The sequence below is a fragment of the Carassius gibelio genome, chromosome A4, assembly GCF_023724105.1.
Source record: "Carassius gibelio isolate Cgi1373 ecotype wild population from Czech Republic chromosome A4, carGib1.2-hapl.c, whole genome shotgun sequence".
In the NCBI taxonomy this organism is placed as follows: Eukaryota; Metazoa; Chordata; class Actinopteri; order Cypriniformes; family Cyprinidae; genus Carassius; species Carassius gibelio.
Genome location: NC_068374.1, coordinates 27046379 through 27070319, shown reverse-complemented (window position 1 = coordinate 27070319; position 23941 = coordinate 27046379). Strand labels below are relative to the sequence as shown.

Here is a 23941-nt window from a genome sequence, read left to right as displayed (position 1 = left end):
AAAACTCATGTATGAATTATGAGTGGCATATTTTTTAAATATGTAAACATACTTACAGGGGATGAGTCAGAAGCTCTAGGCTGTCCATGCAAAGTTGGAATTTCCCCACTTTATAGAAACTGCCTTTGTGCACAGGAGCATTGTAGGCTACTGGTTCAGGAAACAAACCTCATCCTCCGTAAAATGCACTGCAAACATCTGAATATTTGGTTTGAACTGTTCTGGAACAGTGTTGTAAATACAGCTTAACCACTGATTTCTATTTGTGTTGTCTTTTGGAAGGCCAAACAAAGTACTTTAGCTTTCATAACGAAACACACAGCAACTCCACAACATGGCACTGGCGGCAACAGCGAGAATAAAAGTTATGCCTTCTTTCTTTGCATGAACATTTGGGCAGCATTATGCAAATCTTCCCACATCATAGACATGTGGGGGCATGTTTGAATGAGCCATTTTAGGAAGGCGTGGCTGACTCTCAACTTTTATGAAGAATAACTCTTTGAATTTTAGATTTTAGTCTTTGCAATTTTACAGATCTTCTTCATGCACCAAGAGCTTGAAACACTCCAAAGAGAAAGGAAAAATCATATGAACCCTTTAAATGTTACAGGATTTGAATCAAGATGTTTCCTTTGGAAGGCAAACAATTATCTTTCGTGCCACTGAATTGCCAGACTGTTGTTTGTATTTGTAGAAGTAAAAATGTTTGACCTTAGTCTAGGTTTAAAAAAGAGGTTTACAACCATTGGATTTGAACCCAGACTTGTGTTATGCATTTATTTTTTTATTATTTTGGTCAAACCATCACACCAGCTGGCCATCACAAGCAAAAATATATTTTTGGGGTGACAAGCCTCTATGTTTTGTTATATATAGAAGAAACTTAAAAAATCACTGTATTTGACACAAGCCTTTAATGCTGGAAGGCAAACGATTATGCTTTGTGTCATTGAATCGTGTTTTTGTTCGTATAAAGTATGGTAATCAAAATAAAATAAAATGACTAGAGCTAATTTGTGGGATTTGCATCTGTGCTTGTGTTGTAGTTGTCTTTGTCAAATACCTTGTGTTAATCTCCATTCCAACAGGATTTTATGAAACTGGTGCTTTTTTGGGGTGAAAACTATACTTTATAAAAAGAAACCTTTAAATGTTATGGAATTTGAACCAAGAGTATTTTTTTATTTGAAACACAGTTATCATGTGCACCACTGAATCATTGATTAATGGCTTCTACTTGTACAATTATATGTGTTTCTGTCATATGCACATAAACTTACATTCACCACTCATAAACTACTACTAAATATTGTAGAAACGTAATTTTCTGTAAAGTTGTTTGCAATCATTTGTATCGTAAAAAGTGCTATACAACTTGAATTGAAAGGTTAAAATAATGTTACTTGTAGGATTTGAACCCACACTTGTATTGTAGTTTTGTCTATTAACAACCTGCTGTTAACCATCACACCAACTGAACTTCCTGACACAAATAGGGGATACAAACCAAAGCCTGAATGATTGGTTTTATATAAAATATACTTTAAAAGTTATTAGTTAACAGAATTTAAAAGAAGCCTATAAACCTTTGTGCCAGTGAATCGTTCAGCAGGTAGTTGTTCTTGTGCATGAAAATTGGCTAAAGTAAAAATATATTTTGCTAGATTTGAATCCATGCTTGTGTAGATATGTTGTTTGACAAAGACCTGTTGTTTACCACCACACCAACTGACCTCTTGTAAAAAGCTAAGGTAGTTTCATGGTGTAATGTTTAATAAGACGAAGAGTTGAACAAAACTTACCTGGTCTACCTGGTCCAAAGATCATGTCTTACAATAGTATACAAAATATAAGTCAGTGTCCTGATGGGTGATGGCAGCTATGTCTCTGTCATCTTGAAGACAAGGATCTTCTAACTGCCTCACTTCACAACACCATATTTTGAATTTTAAAAGATTAAACTGAACTTTCAAGAGCACCACCTTGAGATGCAAATGAAATAATTCATTAAGCTGTTTAAATTAAGCATGATCCTTCATTTTTTACATACAAACACAAAGATTGTGACACCGTAATACATTAACTAATGATTAACTTCATGTGACAACACAAAGGCAACAACAACAACTTCAATCAGTGCAAATAATGCAGTAAAGATTAAAACAATGAATGACGAGGAAGTCATTTGCATGATTTATTCATACTCTAGTGCATTCTGGGAAACAGTCCAACCTACCCTTTCACAGCAGCAAACAAGACTTGACTATTCTATGAGTCCAGCTGCAAAAAAGCTCTTTTCAGGTGTATAACTTGATCAAGGGCAACCCTAAAAGAGTGTCATCATGTGTTTGACCTGTGCACTCCCCCCCAGGGGAGGTCAGATCAATTGGCCAATGTCTAAATAAAGTAACCTTCAAGCTTCTAAAATTGTCAAATTAATTTCAGCGTTTTGTTTTGACAGACTTTACCCATCTAGTTGAATGAGTGGCTTTTATTCAAGCCTTGCTGAAGTGGTGCTTTTTTGTTTCTCTTTTTGAATATCTAGCCATCTAAATGACCAATAGAGAAAGCCAACCATTTTTTTCTCAGTATCAGACCCTATTTTACCACGAAAATCGATTGATTTTGTCCAGCTATTAATCATTTAAAGTATCATTCAATATCAACTGGAGGAAGGCCCTTGCCTCCCGTTGAGTTACTTGATAGTAAATGTCAGCTCAAACATTAGCCTCGTGGAAAGCTAATAGTCAGAGATGTGCATTTTTATCGTGAAATATATCCTCTCATGAAGATAAATGGACATTTTTATCATAGCAGACATTCAAGTTATAAGACTCATTATATCACTTGCTCTCGTGAATTGTAATATCTAGTCGTGAAAAAGGTTTTCTGTGTTTTCCTGCTTAGATCTAATGAGATTTCCAGAGGGTTACTGCTAAAATCTTAATTCACATTCTGTCTGTTTTTATAGTTTTATGATCCTCAAAGCAGTTGAAGTTTATATTAGTGTACAAAGACTGTTCAGCATTCCACAGTAGTGCTCTCACCATTTCTGCATCATATACGTGTAGTAAGTATACTGTGCAAATGACTGGCTACATTTGTCAAAAAAATTTGCAGTTTACAGTCCATTTTTGATTATTTGTTAAAATGTAGTCAGCTGGTCATCATGGCAGAGCAATCTTCAACAGTGTAACCAATGTGACCAATCAGAATCAAGTATTCTAATCATTTTAATGCAGGTTCAGGTAATCATCCAATCAGCGCAAGAGAAAGTCAGTGTATATATAGCAAACTCTTACCTCTATCATCTGCAGCATGCCAGCACGCCAAATTCGCATAAATTATATATTTAGATTTAATGTACTTGTGAAATCATGAAAATATGTTGATGTTGTTCGAACTAGTGTGTAATTAGATTCTGTGGAACACAAAAGTAGAACTTTATTGGGTGAACTCCACTGTTCTTTTAACTGTAACATAACATTTTCTTATTGACTTCCTGAACTTCTTACTGTGCCTTGACCTCTTACCCATTGTGGTGTGACGGCACCATTAGCAGAACAGATAACATGCAGACAACTTGCCACAATGATGTATTTTTAACGCAGAGGGATGTGAAGGAAGTGTACTTTGCATGAAGGGCACGGCTGTTGATTTGTTTTCATGCCAGCCTTCTCTTCAGAGTCTATGTGAACGATGACTTCTCCATATGGGTAGATAAATTGAAATGAGCTCCAACAAAATATGGCGTTTCAAACTTTCATGGATGCACCTATCTGTTTCACAGCGGCCATGTGCCGACCATCTCTGCATTTTAATCTCACACCCAGTGGGTGGAAGGAAACTTTACAGTACGGATGAAATATGAGCAGTGCAGTGTGTGCAGGGTAGTGGGAGCTACGGAGATGTAGCATATTTTATTTTAGTTAGTGGAGATGGGACAAACTATGCACTTCTAGCTGGGTTGCTGTGACATACGGGAAATTGAATCCTCATCCATTGAAGTTTATTTGCGCGATCACACATTTCATCAGACACACACTCACCTCTATATGCATGCTCTCAATGCTGTCCAGCACTGTCTGCTAAACTCATTTGTGAAGTATTGATTAAACATATGAAATTTGAATAAATGAGTCATAGCATCTGCATTGAGCTTTTGTAGACACCCAAAGCACTTTACATGCAAATGAGACTCACCTCACCAGCACTGCCCACATCGCAAACACATGAATATGGATGAGCAGACAATTTTAAGATGCACAAAGCCCGTCTCAGGTAGATGCAGAAATCCTACAGTGTTGTGCACTTTACAGCTATGGGTGGAGTAGTGGTCTTGTAGAAGCATGCTAACTTTTTGTTGGTTGCATGGTGAAATCTTGGTAGAAGGTGTATAAGAGGCAGTGAACCTTTGTAATCACCTGAAATATGTCTGCATTGATATTTGAATGGATATTGTTGTTGCTTTTCATTATAAAATATTGCTTATTCTTCTCAGTGCACATCGGATATTCCCAAAGAACCGCAACAAAGATGTGACGTTCATGTCTGTCGGCTTTTCTGATATTAATCAATGGCATGAAAATGAATGCACAGTCAGTCGTTGATGTTTGAGATGGCTTTATTCAGGCAGGGACAGCAGTGCTAGACACAGGTGATGGGCATCTTTCCACTGTTTGACTGAAGCGATGGGGAAGGAATTGAATTACAGCAGTGTCCATATTGGAGAAAAGAGTCACCAGACAGACAGATTCAGAGGGATTGAGAACATATGTTTGACAAACACAGGTAGCCAGTTGCAATCAAGAGATGTTGTGCTTTCATGTATAGAAATGCTAGTTCTTTCTCTACTGAATCCAATAGTCCGTTTTTTTCCACATGATGAATGCACTCTTTGTGAGAATCCTTGTTAGATCGTGCTACACAACAAAACATTAATTAGATTATTAAACAGCCAATTCTGTTGGAGACATGCAAACATAATAATGCCACCAGAACTTGAACACGGTCTGTGCCACAATCAATTTTTCCTCATATGAAACATTCATTTGCCAGAGCGTCACGCATTTAATAAAAAAATTAAGCATTGCTGCACACACAATGGAATCAATTTTGAAAATGAACCTGGGCTGGTAACTGATTCCAAAGCACACACTGAAGGGCTAATACTTGTGAGTCAAACCTATGTTTTGGTATTGGAAAGGGATGGATCAATAGTTTTAGAGGGGTTGTGGTTGGTTTAGAGAGAGAAGCAGTGGAGGGCAGTGCTGCTCCATCACGGATACAAAAATTGACAGTGGATGTGTAAAAGCTGTATGTTTCCCTTTCTTCATCTACGCCTTGTCAAATGGTACTCTCGGAAAATGAGTAGCTCCACAAGAGATTCAGCATGACTTTAGACATTCTCCGAAGTCTTAAGTGTTCTTATTTAGCTGTCTATTTCTTGGCTCTACCTTTTTGGGCCATTTCTGGTGAATTTGATAATGATTGCATCTCTGTTCCTCCAGATGGGCGCAAACAGCACATTGATATTTAGATTTTTTTAAAATCATATTTAAGCTGTGTGGGCTATGGATTGCAGATCTCATTGCTGTCTGCAGAATCTCCATTCATTTGAGCTGGTTTTCTCTGTTTACTCGACAGGAGCCTTTGCCGGATCTGTTGTCTTTTCACAGATGTTCACTTAGACAGATAGGACAAAGCACAACCAACTAATAATGCTAATTGCTTCCATCTGCTCCCTTGCAGCTGTCAATAGCCATGTTAGCGAACCACCATCGTTCACCCTGCATTCTTATTAGCCGGCCTTCACTGCATCCGCAGCTGGTGAGAATTCTGTCGGAACGTCTTGGAATGAACAGATTCAGAGGAAAACCATTTGATAGATTGGAACAGAGGAACTAGATTTAACATTCAATGCATTTTGAAAAGAACCAGTCAGACCACTATGCAGTAAATCCTTGCTTTAACAATGACCTTGCGCTCAAGGCTAAAAGGCAACCACTCAACAAGAGCAGACGCTTTTAGCACCTGTTGTGAGGTGGCATTTTTTTGAAGAGGTTTCTCGAACTTTCCTCCAAGAAAGCCAAGAGACAAACGCTGAAAGGTCATAGAGAACGTACCGGAGTTCTGGAGGGGAACGGTTTCTCGTTAACTGAGAGAAGCGATACAGTGCAATGAGGTGAAATGTAATAAAGCTGGCAATTGAGCCCTATGGCACTGTGAGACAGGAGGTGGTTAAAGCCTGAGTCTTTGTTTTTCTGCAAGATGACGGTTGTAAAAATGCTGTAGTGTTATTAAAGCAGGAATAGAAATAGTAAAGTGAAGGTTGAAGCTATATGCGGTCAGATTAGAGATTGATGCATATAACTCTCTTCAGTGTTTGTCGTAGTATGCAAGTGAGATTATATTCTTTCGTAGACAGTTAAATTGAAAATAGTTTATTTGGAATAGTTTCAAAAGTTGTGTAAATGGGCTTTGTGGGAGCAGGGCGCTGCTGAGCTCTTGTGCCGCAATTTCTGTTTCCATGGAAACCACAACTTCTCTGACTTCCCCATTAAGCTAATATAAAGCAAGATACAGACACAATAAAAGAACAGAGAAAAATGCCATCCGTTTCATAATAAAGTTTATTCTATATTACAAATAGTATTTTGTTCTTGACTGCAAAATAGGAATGCATTATATTTACATACACAGGTATACAATGAATTATAACAAAGTTAGAGAAGCTTGCCTTTCCGCTGGTCTCTCTCTTCCTCTCCTCCCATCAGGAGAAATCTATCTTGCATCAGATCTGGAAATATTAAAATGTCTTTTCGAACAGGTCTCTGCAATGCCTGTTGTAACACTGAGCTAAAAGGACTTTTTAGTTTTTACAAAATGTTTAAGGTGGAAACTTTATCATGTCTTTCGGGCAAAAAGTGTGTGTGTGGAGGGGAGGGGTCGTCCTTATAAGTGCACATGAGAGATGAAACATGAAACATAACACAGGATCAGAGTCATGAGGAAATCTAGGAACAGATCAGCTCTTCAATCAAGCTAAGCCACTCTGAAAACTAACTCATTGGAGCCCAAAGCAATCACACATACAGAGCCACTATCCAAAACAACATTAAAAAATAATTTGGTGTAATGCTAATGGAATCTTGAAAGCATTAGGTTGCGGCAAAATGATTCAAATGTATAGATTTTAATCAGATACAGATACGTTGAACAACAAATGAACACATTCAGGGAATCAACTCTTTAGAGTTGCACATTAAAGATGTACAGTAAAAAACATAAATGTTATGTGTTGTGATTAAGTGTGACTGGACTGGCATGTGATGTCGTGCTCACATTTGCTCAGCGTGAATGTGATCGGTGAACAAGAACTCTCAGAGAGATAGCCTTCGAGAAAGGCAATCCACCTGACAGGAAAAGAACAAATGAGTCTGATGAAATTGTAACAAGAGTTTGATTCGGTTTAGAAATCCCTAGTAGGTATTTGATAGCAAGGCAGTTCATTTCATATCATCCAAATAGGTCAGCATGCAAGGGTATATACTATATCTGCTTTAGGTTTTACCTCAGTCTTATTAGCATCTAACACATTCACAAAACATGGTCATGGCAGCTGAATTGAAGGGCAGGATAAAGGTTCCACCTTAACAAGAGGTTGCAATTTTGAAGATGACAGCCACTTTTTTCCATCTAGTTCTTCCAAGCAAAAGAAAGAAAAGAACACATCCACATCATCAATTGCAAGGCTTATTTTTTCTGTTTTCCTTTTTTTTTTTTGAAGATTAAATTGAAATACATGCGCTGAAAAAGCCAATAAAGCACCCAAGATGGACCCGGGCAGATTCTCCACACTTTCACATCACCACATAGGGTACGCTGTCAAGGGGAAAGAGGGATTCAGAGGACAGAGGAAAGGTGGGCAGCTAAATTGTCTCTTTCCCATTGTAAAAGTTACATCCAATATTAATTACGTCCTCATCACGCCATCCGTTTGCTTTTGGAGTCGTTAAGCCCAGGTAAGATTCATCTATCAAGGCTGCCAGCAACATTTAAACTACAGCAAGCCCTTAAACTTCAGAACAGGATTTCTTTCCACCTTCCCAGTTGTGCAATAACCAGATAATGGACTACTGTCCGTTATTCCGTGCACAGAATAATGGACAGTAACAAATATGAGGCTGCAGACAGTTTCCTTCTGTAGGTCATAAAACAAACAGTGCATTGTGTTTGATTTCTCAGGGGTGATTTATTCACTTTGCTATTTTTTAATTGGGCTCCTTTGGTTTTCTGCTGAGCAACTTTGTCCATGTTTGGGTTTTTCTAGAGGCTTCCAGAGTGTTCGGTAAAGGTGGGACCCTGTGGCAGTGAACAGTGCAGGCTGCACGTGTACACTTTCAATAACGCACCATTTCCCTCTTTAACGGCTAATTCTGAGTAGGTTATTTTGTAATTAGTCCCCCTACTGGATGTGTGAACTGAGACACCTACTGAATGTGCTTTCTTGTTGTTAAGATTACTTCGTCCTCTTGCAACACAGCGTAGGTCCTGGCAACCTCGCTGGAGTACAGAGAGAGGGCATCGCTCTCTGGAAGAGGGGTGTGTGTGTGCTTGATTCTAAGGGGAACGAACCTTGGCTTCTCCTCTTCTACTCATCTAGATAAGAGAGGATCAATTCAGATGTGCACAAGCCGGATAAAAGCCGAAATGAAGGCTGGTGGTGAAGTGGTGAAGATGTGGGTGTCCCACCAGACGATAGGTCTCGTCTTTCAGTTTCACTGTAAAGTAAGGTCCCGGAAGAGATGAAAGCGTTGAAGCACTGACTTGCGGTCTTCCACTAAACGCAGAGGGTTTTAAATACACCTCACTGTCTTCAAAGAGAGAATAAGCAGTTGGGATTCTCAAGGCTTGATAGTTCTCTTATCAAGGCGTATAAATGATCTTGCACGTCCTGTAAATCCAGTGTCATCGAGGTGTTTTGTGTCTCTTGAAATGGCCCGAATGGACGGCATTCTTCAGATTCATGCAGTACCGTTTTTATGTCTTGCGTGTTTAACAAAGGTACTACAATGAACTGGACTCTACATTAGTGTCGTACACTACCTTAGTCATAAAAGTCAGAATAAAATGACACCAAACATTGTGGTTTCTGCTTATCAGCTAAACTTTGAAGGCAACAGAAATGTTTTTTTTTGTTTTTTTCAGTCAGGGAGAAGGATGGAGGATGCAGTGACGTGGAACTCGTAGGCAGCCACCCCTCCTCTACACAGCAGAGCCGGATGGCCACCCACTCTACTGCATCATGGGTAATGTAGTCCTTGGCTCCTCTGCCCATCCTCCAGTTCCCATCTCTAATCTTCTAGGAAGCAGAGCTAATATGATTCAAATGCTTGTTTTTGTGGGAAGATTGCAAACAGAAGAGATGAGATAGATGGACAGGTCTTCACTCAGGCACGGCTCGGTTTCTGATGGATATCCCAGTGCACTCTGGGAAAAGTGGTCCTCAGCTCTCCAGGCTCATGAAGGCGACCACCTGCTCCAGCTTATAGGCCAGTCTCTGTTTTCTGGCACCATCATCCTGCTCCAGCGCAGACACAATCTGCCAGAGGGAGATGACACATCAGTAACACATGCCTCCAAATAACCACATATCCTTCTCATCTTCACTTTTAAAATGTAGTAATTTAACAGACTAATAGTTTTCTGTACCTCTTCTGTATATTTGCCCACATAAGAGTAGATCTCGCTGAGGGAGCTCATGCTGTTGAACTCGCTCATGTGCCTACGGGACTGTTCTGCTAGATATGCGTTCATATCCTGATCACTGATCGCAGGCATCTTACTAATGTCGGAGTAATATCTGTAAGAAACGCAGAGAAACAGAAATAGATTACTTAACAAACATTTAGAACTTGGATAGGTGACAGGGCTCAAGAAGCCTTTTTATAACTCATGTAGAATGAGAATAACACGTTTCAGCATCATTTCTGTCACTGGGAGAGAGCTGTCACACCCCTTCCAATCAGTTCGGCATTTCCTTTCTGTGGCAGTACAGCTGCAGCTTACATCAGCGAGTGACTGACTCTTAATGAGCCGCTGTCCTTGAAAGTTTTCCAGAGATCAGCAGAATCTGCAGGATGCTGGAAGGATTCAATAAATGTGCCTCACACATACACTGATACTAAACACACACTAGCACATCCAAAACAAAATGCAATTGCAATTGTGTTTGATGTTACAGGGTAAATCTTATGAGGCAGTAAAATTAACATTACTATCTTTTGGAACAGCCTTCGTGCCTGGTGAGCACCCATGATGCCTTGAAAATGCTGTCTCTGTAGGCAGCTCTCTTGGTTTTGGAACGGAGTAGCACTGTCTATTGTCTTTGGGTGGCTGGTGAAAGAATGTTGGTGGAGGAAAAGCAATCAGTCACTGTCACCTGCAGATGCAGAGGCTCTGTCGACTCGTTAATTAAGGCAGGTCATTTACATTTTTAATTCCTGCACCATGCCAACTCCTGTACTCAACACACTGACTGACTAACCGATGGAATGCGTGTCTGTTTCAGGCTCCCGTGAGCACCTCGAGTGGCAAGTATGTGCTGCAATGCACCATGGGGCATTAGTGGAGGACAATGGCACTGTGTTGAACGAGTAAGATAGTGAGAAGTTGTGATCTTTAGGTATGGCCTTCCCAAAGGAATCAGGTACACTTCCTAGATGAGTTCACACATTTGAGTTTAGCTTCTCACTCTGCGCCCTCTGCTTCCCAAGGCTAATGACTGGCAGCTCGTCTGGCACTAATTAATACCACGTTTAAATGTCAGCTGTTCGTCAGCCAGAACAAGTCCATGTTGGTTATTCCCTCGTATCGTGCATGCATTGCAAATGACTAAATAGTTGCTACGCTTTCTGACCAATAAATAAACTGAAAATGCCATTTATAAATACATTTCATAGAGATTTTTCACAGCAAACAGGAAAATTTTTATATATTTAAAATATTGCTTTTTTGTATATGTGAATAAAGACTAATTTAGTTGTTTCAGTTTGTAATTTGCCTAATAAATGACAATACAGTTTTAGTTTTAAACTGGTTTTTAACAGATTCCTAATTTTTATTATGACATGTAGTGTGCTTAACATATTTATTAGACTGTATTTATTGACTGTAATTAGGCATTTGAATAAAAAAGTGCTCCACAATTTTTCTACCTTTCTTGTAAAACAGTAAATTGGACAATTTATGGATAACATGGATAACAATAATTATATTTTAGCATTACAAATACTACTGGGACCAAAGAGCTTACACATACTGATGGATTAACCATTACAGCAACATAAAAAATAATTCTGGCAATCACCAATACTGTTTAGGGCAGCTGTGGCACAAACCTTACACTGCGTGGTCTAATAAGTTTGTGACAATGAGAAGATATTTTACCTGGTTTAAACATAGATGTCAGCACCTATAATTAAAGCAGGCTTTTCTCACCTCAGTAGGCACATTTTAGTATGATCCCAGTCCTTAAAGATGTGTAACACATTAGCTAATGCATGAAAATGAGCTTTCTCTCCATCTCAGCTCTTTCATAGTGAGCTGGCAGCATGATTACAGTCTTATCATTTTCCCCATCATGCTCGTCTGCCAGCTACCCATCTCCTCCTGCAGTCTCTGATACCTCACCGCAAATAAACACGTTAGTCAGAGGCTGAGAGCAGAGACACACGGCGTGGTGGGTTTTAGTAAACCAGCACGGTGTGCTGAAATGAGCAGAAAACAATGGAATTATTCAAAGCTCTTTGGCTGTGTCTGAATATGCTTAATTCCAAACTATATAGTATGCGAAAAATGCCAGAATGCCAAAAAAGTGTTATGTTCAAATCACAGCTTTCAAAAAAATACTAGGCAAGAAGTACCATGAAGCCACGGGTGAGGAGTTGTGAATGGCGGTGAAGTGACATAACTGATGCCAGTAGGTCATGTGACAGCGTCTAAATTTCATTCAGACTACCTATATGCACACTACCTACTTAAATGTTCACAAACTAAATACCCAAATGCAATAACTACCACACAGCATGCAATTTCGGACGCAGATTTTTATAGTCATTGCTCTTCCTTTCTTGGCATTGTTGAACGTAGAGCCAGAGGACTGTGGGAAAAGAAGAAAAGTTTGTCTCTCTCAATAAACAGTGACTAATTGCTTTGGTGCAGTGTTGGGTAGACCCAGAAGATCTACTGAACTACAATAGAGCTGCAATTCATCATCCTGGAGCTCTAACAACACACTTCAGTCTGATTACCAGCGGCTACACACACACACACACACACACACACACACACACACACACACACACACACAAAATACCTGCAGGACATAATAAAATTCCGGGCTTTTATTCAAGCCGATATAGCCACATAAACACTGTATCTTTGCATCTTTTCTGATTAAAACCGTTCACAAATGCACCTCACATACAGTCTCTCATTCTCCCTCACACATGCATACACATTAAAACACTCCAGCGATCTCTTCACACTAAGACCTTAGAACCATGCAAACCGAAGGAATATGGAAGTCTACTCTTTCTGATATGGATTTCTAAGGCTGCAGTGCTCCACCAGATACTGTGATTGACAGTCTTTGTCTGTATGTTCAATCACGTTGAAAGATCTAGAAAGGGAATTGTGTACACAGAAATGTTCTTGCTCACCTCTCCACCCAGTTCTTGTAGCTGGGAATGTCCTTGGCATACAGCAGCTTGTTAGAGGGGGAGTCTTTGCCCAGCCGGTGCTCTGACGTCGAGCACGAATCCATGAAGGTTTGTGCCACCACAGACAGACAGGCGTCCGTAATGCTGCTCTTATGGATGTCGAACACAAACTGTGGGTTCTTGATCACATTCACCCAGAACCGTAGAGGTAGGCTGTGGAGAGCAGAAAATGTATTAATGGCATTTTATATTCAAAAAGCAGTTTTGGAACAGGAAGCAGTGGCTTTTTGAAACCTCAGACTGCCTTTACATGCATATAAATGTATTGAATATATGTGGAACTGATACTGGGATGATATTGATGAATTAAATCATTTTAATTTAGATGTGCATAGGCAATTTTGTTCAGTCTGAAATGGCAGCATGAATATTTGAGCCATGCTCAGAGTGCTTCACATCTCATATTGGTTTGTTTGTATCTGAGCGCTGCCCTGCAATTGTGCACCTGTCCAAAACAATAAACGTATACAAGGCTACTTTATACCCCAGCCCATTTGTGCTAAAGTGAAATCAACTTAAGAGCGTGTTTGTGCACGTCTCAAGGGTCACAGATGTTGTTTGGTCTGGGATTTTGTGCGCTTTTGTCTGAGACTGCAGAGTTCTCATTAGTTTTCAAGAGAGCTTTGGTTTTGTCTTAGATAACAAAAACTGAAGAGAGGAGATGAGGGAATAAGAAAGGACACTGCAGTGAAATGGATGCAGAGTTTCGCAAAGAAAAGAAAAAGAGAGAAAACAGTCAACAAAAGCTGTTCCGTACCAGCCCCCTCTCTGCTGCCCTCTGAATTCATTCAAAAATAACAACTGCACCAAAGAGGATTTATAGAGCAAACCACATATTATGACTTCTATATTAATCAGAGAGAATCAACTGGGATTATCTGCACTCTATCAAAAGGATATCAATGCTTTAACAATGAGTCGACACCCTCGTAAACCTGCCACAGCTGGCCTCTGAAGATCATATTCTCCGGACAGAACGTGTCTAAAGCGCCATACTTTAGTGAGCACTCAGTGGATAGAGTAAGTAGATCAGGAGATGGGAATGATGTCTGGATGGACTAGATCCCAGCTAAATATAGCACTCAGCTCAGTACAGCCCTCTCTGGGAAAAGCCTAACATTCCTCTGTCAGCCTTTTGGGTTTCTTCTGCCTGTTATTTATTTTGTTTTTTGCGTGTAAAGGTAGAAATATTTGTAACGTGCAAAATGGTTCTGATGTACTATGGAACCATATTTTTATGTAAAAAAAAAGTGATTTAAAAAAACGTCTTATGTATCTCAGTGTTCGGACTAGTGGATTATTGAGGTTTATCTAGAAATGCATTTGATTGAGGTCAGGTGAACTTGAAACCAGTCTGATTCTGCAGGATCACATCTGCAAAATTCAGTGAAATTACTGCCAAATTTTGCAGGCATGAAAGGTCCACCGTGTTGACCAACTTGAACCCTTTGTAAAAAAAACTTGAAATTCCCGATTGTGTGGAATACTATAATATATAATATTTGCTGAACAACGATGATTGTACCAGTAACTTGGACCAAAACTCTAGTCTATTTTGAAAATATGTACTTTTGCAAATTCTTACTTGACATTTGCCATGTTTATGGACATTAATGTGTCTGTATGTATAAAGGCTTTTTTGCATTGTTTAACTTTGTTGCATCATCACTGTTGCCACAAATCATTGTCAGTGTGAACACCCCATTGAAAACTAAATGGCATTAATTTTGGTCATCTGCATTTTGAGTAGCTCAACAAAGAGAGTTAATTTAACCACACCTGCTTTTATTATCTGTATTTGTGCATTGACAGCTTGTACTTTGGTTGACAAGCTTTACCGCCCAACCCTCGCCCAGTCACAAGATAGACAATGGCATGATGGATGATTCACAAGAGCCTCGACCATCAGCGATCCATCTCTGACTGGCTTTGGTTAAAGATCTGATGCTTAAGGCTTCCTTTGATGCATTTGAAGAAGAGATTTGTAACAAAACTGGGGAGTCCATCATTTAGGTTGTGATTTGTTTGAATGAATGAAATGGCCAAAAATCTGCTTTAATTTTTTTTTGATCTCTTTAAGAAGGATAAATTGTGCTCTATGATGGGAGATTAGTGAAAAAGATGCAAGTTTTCATGCTGAGATACTAGATTTGGGTGGTCTAGACTGTTATTCTTGCTAGTAATATTAAAGAAGTGTTTGTCTGTGTAGGATACACTCAAATAAGAGGATAAGCAAAAGACTTGGACATCTTAAGTTGCCATCTGGATTGTCTGGAAATCTCTCATTTGCAAAATCAATCAAAATCAGAAACCAATCAGGGCACCCTGCACAAATAATTTCACTTTCCCATTAAGGACAAAAATAACTGGTGAAGAGAATTGATGAGCAAACACTAACAGGCTGTAAACAAAATAGTGATTAAGCCTGTGATTTCATGGCCAAAAGCATTTAGCTTTAGAGTGTTAAAATCCTCTAGACAGCAAATATACCCCACCCACAGCTCTGGTACAATTATCGGCCTGTGTGGTGGCAGCAGCACATCTAGACACAAAGATGAAGCTGAACCTGTTGTTTTGTGCACAATATCTGAAAATGGAGCTATTTCATTTTCTGTGAGAGAGATTAGTTGTCAGCAAAAAGCTGGGTAGCAGTGCATTAGTCCTGTAGAAGACCCTCTCACACGCATTAAAAATATCACAGATGCCACAGTGGCATCGGGCTGTAATGCCCAGCGAGGAGCGTGAGATGATAAATCGCTATTTAACATTCCACTCTCTGTAAGAACGATTCCATTAATGTGCAATGAAAGAGTGACCCTCTGTGCTCTCCAAAATCACTTAATGCTCTCAAATGGCCCCGAAACACACTGTGGAAGATGGGGAGAAATTAGCTCTATAAAATAAAGTAAATAGGGACTCTATCCACCACCCCCCACCCCCGCCATGCCGTCACATCAATATCATCACTTCATCCCCCTTAGCCTTTTGAGGTGGTGCGTGAAAGGACGTTGGCAGAGGCTAATGATAGATTACCACTCATTAAATGCGACGCCAACCTTTCCTTTCCCCTGTCATCCACTCCACCCCTTCACCTCATCCCCTCTTCCTTTCTCACTCGATCTGCTGGTTGTTTATTTAACCCCCACAACCCCCTTCCACCATGGGGACGTGCCTCTAAATTGGTTGGGTGAAATTAATTTGTAAATGAGCGTTATTAATTTCTCTCATACTCATTGCTATGGTAATGTCCATGGTTACAGATACATTAGGGGGAGTGTCAAGTAATCTGCTTTTATGGGTCTGTTATTATAATTGCATTTGAGTTTCATTTTAATTTCGGTTGAATTATATAAGGACCTATTTTGGACCTAATATTCATATGCATGTATATTATTCAAAATAATATAATAAATATGAATTTATATGATATTATTTATGTGTGTGAGGTATCTTACCAGTTGCTCTTCCATGTGTGTCTGACGTGCGGGTCGTGTATGTTGTGCTTGTCAGCCTGCTCATCCAGAAAGTCAAACATGTACTTGATAGCAAGAGGAAGGGCACTTCCTCTGTGTGCTGTGCTGAAGATGGTCTCAAACAGGTCATCCACAAACTTCTGTAGAGTGCCCTGAGGAACCAGAAAGAAATGGGATAGATGGATGAAAATGAACCCTGTTCTCCATTCACTCTGTCCTACACGTTAATTAAATGACACACTTGTGTTACCAACATTACAGAGGCAGGCCATATATAAGTCTCCATGAAGACCCTGCATGGACCTGATATTTAGCAATGACAAGAGCTCCCGTGTTCCTCAGAACAGCTATCTGTGTTTATTAAAGTATTTGTGGGCCACATTTCAGTAATCCCACCGATGAAACCAACGTTCCTGAATCAAGCTCTGTGATAGTGAAAGTGTTACTTTGAAATTCACCTTTAATATAACATAACGGAAGCAATTCTGCCTAATCTGCTTTGTGCGGATGGATTAACGTCCACCCCGTGCCATTGACCCTAATTTGATTTAATGGTGGGCGAGTCTAAGAAGGAGAGAAGATGACAGAATCTAATCCACTTGTAATGAAAGAGCTGATAGGAAGCATGGAAGAGAGAGAGAGAGAGGAAAGTATCAAAAAGCGCCGGCCGTATCTCGCAGCCAGCACCGGCTTCGCATCCGGATGAGGTGTACACAAGGCACAGCACACAAAATCCTATTTCCGTTTGAGCAGACGGCGAGAGTCGTCGGGAAAGAAGAAAAAAATCCTGTTAGCTGACAATCACAACAATAATTCTAATGTGTCCCAGATCCCTGACAGCTTATCTTTTCCCTATGAAGATGAAAATACATATTTCTCATATTTCTCGCCCTTTATAAATGCAGTGACAGCTGCATGAGGCTGGCAACAGGGATGACTGTGAGGGTTCTGACAGGTGTCATCCTGTGTGACGACTGACATCATCATTAGTCGCCTAAGAACCAAAGTGGCTATCTGCAGCCATTTGAAATGTACCTGGTCATTATAGCATACTCAAAAGCAGGCTATCAGACACAGGGAGGCAGTCAGAGAAGCATTAAACTATAAGTGATCTTGTTCCGGACAGGTGAGGAAAGGAACATTTGTAATTGCAAACAGAAAGAGGATGGAAAAGTGCCAAAGACAGAACGGTAGAGGAAGAGAGATTAAATAAAGCCTGGCATTATGGAGGGAGATGGAAAAAGGTAAAGCTCGCCCATCCTCAGAGACTCTAATGGACCGAATGTGGAAAGCGTCAGCACCCCAGGCAGATCACTGGTATTTATTGCAGGGGTGAAAGCCAAACAGTCAATTACTGTGTTGTCACACCAATCATTTTTCATCAAGAGAGATGGTGTCTGCGATAAACTGGTTATTTCACTGAAATAATCCATCTAAAAATATGACACAGTCTGCAAGCGGAATAGGGTAATCACCAGGGTATTTTTGCATGCGTGTGTGCACTTCTGGCAACATCAGGAACGTCAGAATCACAGACCCTTGCAAAAAAGCAGATTTCTGTGCCAGGACTTCAGTTTCCCAGCATCAGCCTTTAAGAAAACTGGGGCCTTGACATCCAAGATTACCCAAACACTAAATTACAACTATGGGGTTTCTTTGTGAATCTTCCCTTTGTGGATCATCAAGTTATAGCACAACTGTCATCAATAAATCGCTATGTTTAGAGGTTTACAATACAGGATGCGTTAAGTGCCAAAGTAAAATACTAAGGGTTTTGGATTTCAACGTTGAGTAGTAGCAATAGTGATGTCTGCCTAATCAAACGAAGCTTTATATTCCATTTATTCCATTTCCTGATGTCCTTGAAGCATTATGCTTTTCTGGTAGTCAGGGATCTGTAATAAAACCCAAAATAAGTGCCTGATTACCAGCTCTGCTGATGCTGTGACGTCAAGTCAGTCAGTGTGATACCAATGGAGAAAACAGACAAATTGGAGTTCAGAGCAAATAGCATAAACATGAACTGTTTGACACTGTGGTCTCAACTCTACTAACTCCACAATCTACCCTTTTGATCTCATTCTAGAAAGTTCACCTCTCTTTGGAAGGATCAGATCTGTTGACAACTGTTTTTAGGACCATTCAACCAAATCTGACATTCAGAGAATATTATACATGGTGGCAAAGTCTACCTTGGTGGCCAACAGCCTGGTCAAGTAGATCTCCGAGACCATCTTGCTGCCACGGTCTCCCTCCTTCTGGTCCCCATGCTCATGGTTCTTCACCAGATGCCACACCTTGACGCCGCTCTCCAGGTCAGGGGTGATCATTGGTGTGCGGGAACGCAGGCTGTCCGGACTGCCCGTGTACTTGATCATGTTTTCTGTTGGAGTGCAAAGACAAAGATCAAAGACCATCAGATGTTACTTCCTCCTCAATCTTCCTTTGCTGACAAATGTCCCATGCAGCTGTTCAAATCTGTTCCTATCTGTACAAAACACATTGCCTTTTGTTGTGCAGTCCTCGAGATTGGATATGAATCATTTAGAACGTATGGATGCTTAATTTTTCATCCCTTGCTCTCTTGCTCACTTTCTCTCTGGCGAACGTGCGTGTTCGCTCACTTTGGCAGACACAAAATCGAACAGGTGTCAGGCCTGATGAAATATTCATGCTTCAGCCAATAGGGAGAGATCAGCCATGACATTTAAAAAAAAAAAAAAAAACAGAGCTCGATGAATGTTTACACAGTGTGAAAAAAAATTGATTGGCAAAGGCCTGATTTGGTAACATAAAAAAGCAGTTCACAGTGGCAGATGCAACAGAAATCAATCTCTCCAGGGGAAAGACAGAGAAGAGTAGGAGGAACCTGATAAAGAAAGACAATAACACCTTCAGAAAAAGAAGAACAGAGAGGATCACTAACAAAAAAAGGAATGAGATCGAGCGTGTATATTTGCATTCACATCACTGTTGCTGATCTCAGTGTGGCTACGTTCACACTGCCTCAGTCTGGAGTGCCAAATAATAACTGACTTGACCAAATTTTGAGAGTGAGTTGATATATGCTGTATGAAACAAACTAGTTTTCGGTTCATTATAGAGTACTGACTGTGTGAATGTAGTCCATATTTGGTGGAGGTCTGATTAATCAATTTGTTGCAGCCTCACAAAGGTCTCACAAATTGTCTTTCCAGGTGTTTCAAAATGTGTCTCTTGTCGAACCTGTTACAAGAACCTAAATGTCGTCTGAAGCTAATTCTGAGCGAAGAGCGAAGTGATCTATGGCACTTTCTTTCTGTCTTTCCCATCTGTCACACTCCCCCTCTCTCTTCTTCAGGTTCATTTAGAGTGCAGGAAAGTATATGGAGATGAGATGATTTTAATGGTCTATTTGATGTGTAGGGGGAGTGCTCGGAAGGCCCTGAGCTTTGATCTTACGCTTTTTTAGACTCAATCGTACGAGGGACTGATGGCGGGCGAATAACAGGGCCAGATTCAGAGTCTCAGGAGGGAAGTCAAGTGCAAAGAGACTCATTTTCCCTACTTTTACCTTTGTATGCTGCCCGACTTTCTCGGCTCTCTCCACGTAATTCCGTTTGAGCTTCATTTCTGCTCCTTTTGTGAGTGGCTGAGATGCTACATATTTAACTTCTCTTACCTCCATGTGAGATGACAAGACTAGTTTAAAAAAAAAAACCTCCTTTTCTGTACTTAGTGTAGCTCATGTTGAATGTTACCCTACCCTGCTGTAGAAACGTTAGTCAGCTGATTATTAATGTTTCATATAGTGTCAGTGTGCCATACGTTTTGTTTCGGGGGTATGGATGCATTTTAGAATTACAAAAGGAATAACAAACACAAACCATATTTGCTAGCAGAGGTTCTGGAGACAGTGGAGTTGTTCACAGAGTTGTATGCGGTGACCTGCTTTGGTACGAGAGCTACCACAGCATTATCAGTCACCTGTGGACAAAGAAACAAAGGATATTATAGACAAAAACCAAACAAAATATCTACATTTCAGACTTTAAAAACATGTATGATGTCTTCAGCTTTATGGTTACATAGAGTTAGGGTTATCGGTCCTTTATTTCTCATCCAGGTAGATGTTAAACTGCATAAGTGAGGGACAAGATTGGATTATCTGCTTCCATTTCAATAAATTTCTTCCAGTTGGATGAACTGGGTTTATTGAATGATATGCCTTTGCAACTGCTAACCTCCATCCACATAATCTACCAATGGATGCCTGCAGCACTTACAGGGTTAATTGAGGTGATGGTGTAGAACTAGATGATTTGGGCTCAGGACTGCATGGGAACCCAAACCACAACAGGATGGAGAATAAGTGCTTCACAGACCATTAGGACATTATTATTACACCCTTAACCTCTTTCCTCCTGGACAAACTCAACGTAAAGCCACCATTGTTTACTGCCACGGCCCATGAGGACAGCTGTCCAAACTTCAACAAAATCAAACAAATATTTCTCACACCTCAGTATAGATGAATGACTGTGTGAAAAGAGACTTCAGATAAGGGCTATATTTCCCTGAAAAGGGTCTTTTTAGAAAACAGCAGAGATTTTCTCTTTTATCTTTCCTCTGCTGGCAAGTTTACGCTTTAAGAGAGTCTCTGTGTTCCCGGTGGCATTCAGACATGTCAGATATCCGAGATGGGGCTTATACAACCCCAGTGTGAAGCTTCCTAAGAAGACATCAGAGAATTAACGTCAGAGCCAGATGCATTTGTAGTACCTCGATTTAGAGGAAAGTATCAAAGATGACTTGATATATACATCAGAAATGCACCGAGAATCCTTTATGACTGACCTGTCATACTTTAGTGAGACATTCTGTGACTTTTCATGTTGTATACTAGACTAAACAAGGGAATTGGGTGCTATTAGAGAGGAAGAAATGAAAGGAAGTCAGTCTTGAACACGTATGTGGCGCAAGGAGAGAAATTAAGAAATAGAAGATGGTGCAAGGTGCATGGAGAGCCTCTTCCCTCTCTTAAGCAACTCTAACAGACTTAGGGGTGTCTGATAGCTTTTTTGTCAATGATAGCATGCCCTCCCCGACTGAAAATTAATTAACTTCTGTCTTCATTATCTCATCTCCGATTCTAATCAACAGTTAATCCATTATGCCGCTTGCAGCCCTTCACCCATGCGCCGCCCTGTGACATTTAATTTAAGTACTGTGCAGACTCCTCTCTCTCAAAAAGCTCATTTGGAGGGCAGCTTATGGAGGAAATTATTTACACTGTAATGAAGCGCCGCCTGTCTCCTCTCCACCCTAAACTGCCCCTCCCAGCCAGACAGATTTGTCTGGGGTTCTCACTCTTAGAGTGTCTATATAATTGCAGACAGACAGACTTTATCAGCCCCCTGCTAAGACAGCATTGCCATACCTAACCACTGAATCTCAATGGTCCGTGTCTACAATGTTGGAGATCCGTCAGTCAGAGTAGGTTTTCTAAGTGACCTGGAAGTGCCTTGACTGCACCCTATTATGGAGGTCAACAGGGGCATAAGAGTGTTCGATATGGCTGAGATGCAATGAATGTTAACAGTATTTGTTTCCCTAAACTAGTTCTATTAAAACACAAGAAACAAAAGCAATTACCATCATAGAGTATATTTTCTCTGCTGGCATCCTTTTTTGTGCTAGACGAACATAAATAGAGCATTACATTTCTGAGCTTCACAAAAGACTGTTCAAATCTCTTTGTTCCAATATTAGTTACCCTGTCAGAATCTGTGCTATCATTGAAAGCCTATGCCAAAACTCACATCACACAGAGCCATTTATCAAAAGTCATTAGCTAGATCATCTGACCCAGGTGTCAAGCTACAGATCCACCTGCTCCTGCATCCCACTGCTGTCAGATGAAATATACTGGGACATCTGGAGATGCTGCTTTAAATAGAAACCAGCAGCTACAATAGTCATCCTCCTCCTGATTTAAGATAGATTTCAAAGGCTCAAAGCCATCTTTGTGATGGCAGATATCGTTCTCTACACCAACTGAAGAAGAATTCAGTTCGTAAACAGCAAAAAATGACCTCTTCATCAATTTTTGCTCATGAGAAACCTTGAATTAGATGTTAAGGATGTTAGAAAGAAGAAAGAATGCACCCCTTCTGAAGCATTAATGTTTTGGACCTCTGACTGTATAAAATAATAAAACTGAACACCTTATTACAAGAGTAAGTTTACCTAGAAATGTGTCTGGTAGTGAATAGTACATGCACCGGATCTTACCTGGTAGTGGGACAGCATGTTAAGTCTTTTCCAGTCACCCTCAATCTTTGTGGTAACATCCTCATCCTGAAGGATGACTCGGACTACTCTGCCTTGACGCCACTCTGCAACGAAAACACAAGTAATTGCATCTAATGTTTAATACTCAGAGTAATTTGCAAAGCGCAGGAATTCCATTCACATTTTTAATGATATATCATCTGTGTCCCAATGAACAAGGAATCTTGCATTAAATCATTACATTTCTTTTAATCTCCAATTAAAGATATGAACTGTTTACAGAGTGTAATAACATGTATTGTCTCTGAATATTAATTTGGCATAGGAAGTATTTCAACACAAAAACTACATCAACTTTAGCAAACAACAGCAACTCTTTTTCTTTCATTTTTGAAAGAAATATAGACATATTTTCAAAATATTAATCCAGTTTAAGCTTCCACACTCAAGTAAACACTGGGTAATTTTTTGCACATCTTAGTGTTGTACAAAAACCTATTGTGGTGATATATTTACTGGTATTTATAGTATATAGTAATCTTAGAAATGGTTCTCTTCAGCTTTGAAAGAAAATGTGGAGCTAAAAAACAGACTTTTAAAACTTTAAGATGAAGACAGCAACAATAGAAGAAAAGAGGTAGGGGATGAAGTCTATACTGAGAGAAAGGAGGAGAAATAAATTGAACCGAGAGAGAAAATAAGGGTACGTGAAGAAGCATTTGAGAAAGGGAGGAAGGAAAGTAAATTAATCTCTTCTGCCCTTTGTTAGAGAGCCGGGCTTTCGTGGCCAGTGGATCGATGGACGTGATTACAGCCACTGCTGAAAGCAACTTCCTTTTTCATCTGTAGTGGGTCGAGCATCCTGAGCCCAAACGGCCCTCATCGACCAAGTTAAGCCTTCTGCTGAGTTTGCTCTTACTGTAGTTACCCAGCTCACTAGAGATGCACAACAAAATGCAAAGATATTCTCCCACCCTCCCCTCAGCGCCCACCAGCCGCTGTCTGCAGCCTCAGCAAAAACAGCAATATGAAACAGCAATGAGATGGAAATCAGCGCTGAATGAAATAAACATATCCCTTTGCAATGTGATGTACAGCTAACATGGCCAGGAACAAGAGAGACGTCTCTCTTATTCTTTATTTTTTTGGACTCCCCTCTGTTGCAAATGAATGTATGATTGGAACGCTAGAGGAGTGAGGCCTCTTCAAGCCACCTGCTGCTACCTTTCGCTCTGATCCCAACCAGAAACACGAAACAGCAATCACAGACGAGATGATGAAACATGTCTCTGGGTGATGAGAATAACTTCAAATCTACCGGAGAGGCCCACCATTGTTTTATATCTCACTACTGTACTGTCTATAAACATGCAAATGACCCTCGACGAGAAGAACAGAAACTAAGAG

General features: G+C 40.1%; 1 protein-coding gene across 1 annotated transcript in view; it reads right to left on the bottom strand.

The window, feature by feature from the left end:
• Positions 1-6617: 6617 nt before the first annotated feature.
• LOC127975324 (plexin-A4) overlaps positions 6618-23941 on the bottom strand; it is a 180209-nt gene continuing 162885 nt past the window's right edge. Inside the window, exons 26-32 of the mRNA XM_052579286.1 lie at positions 22535-22638; positions 20128-20227; positions 18454-18644; positions 16244-16413; positions 12729-12941; positions 9718-9868; positions 6618-9607 (exon numbers count right to left, since the gene is read on the bottom strand). Coding sequence (XP_052435246.1) covers positions 9512-9607; positions 9718-9868; positions 12729-12941; positions 16244-16413; positions 18454-18644; positions 20128-20227; positions 22535-22638 — 1025 coding nt within the window. The 3' untranslated portion in view covers positions 6618-9511. The remainder of the gene's footprint in view (positions 9608-9717; positions 9869-12728; positions 12942-16243; positions 16414-18453; positions 18645-20127; positions 20228-22534; positions 22639-23941) is intronic.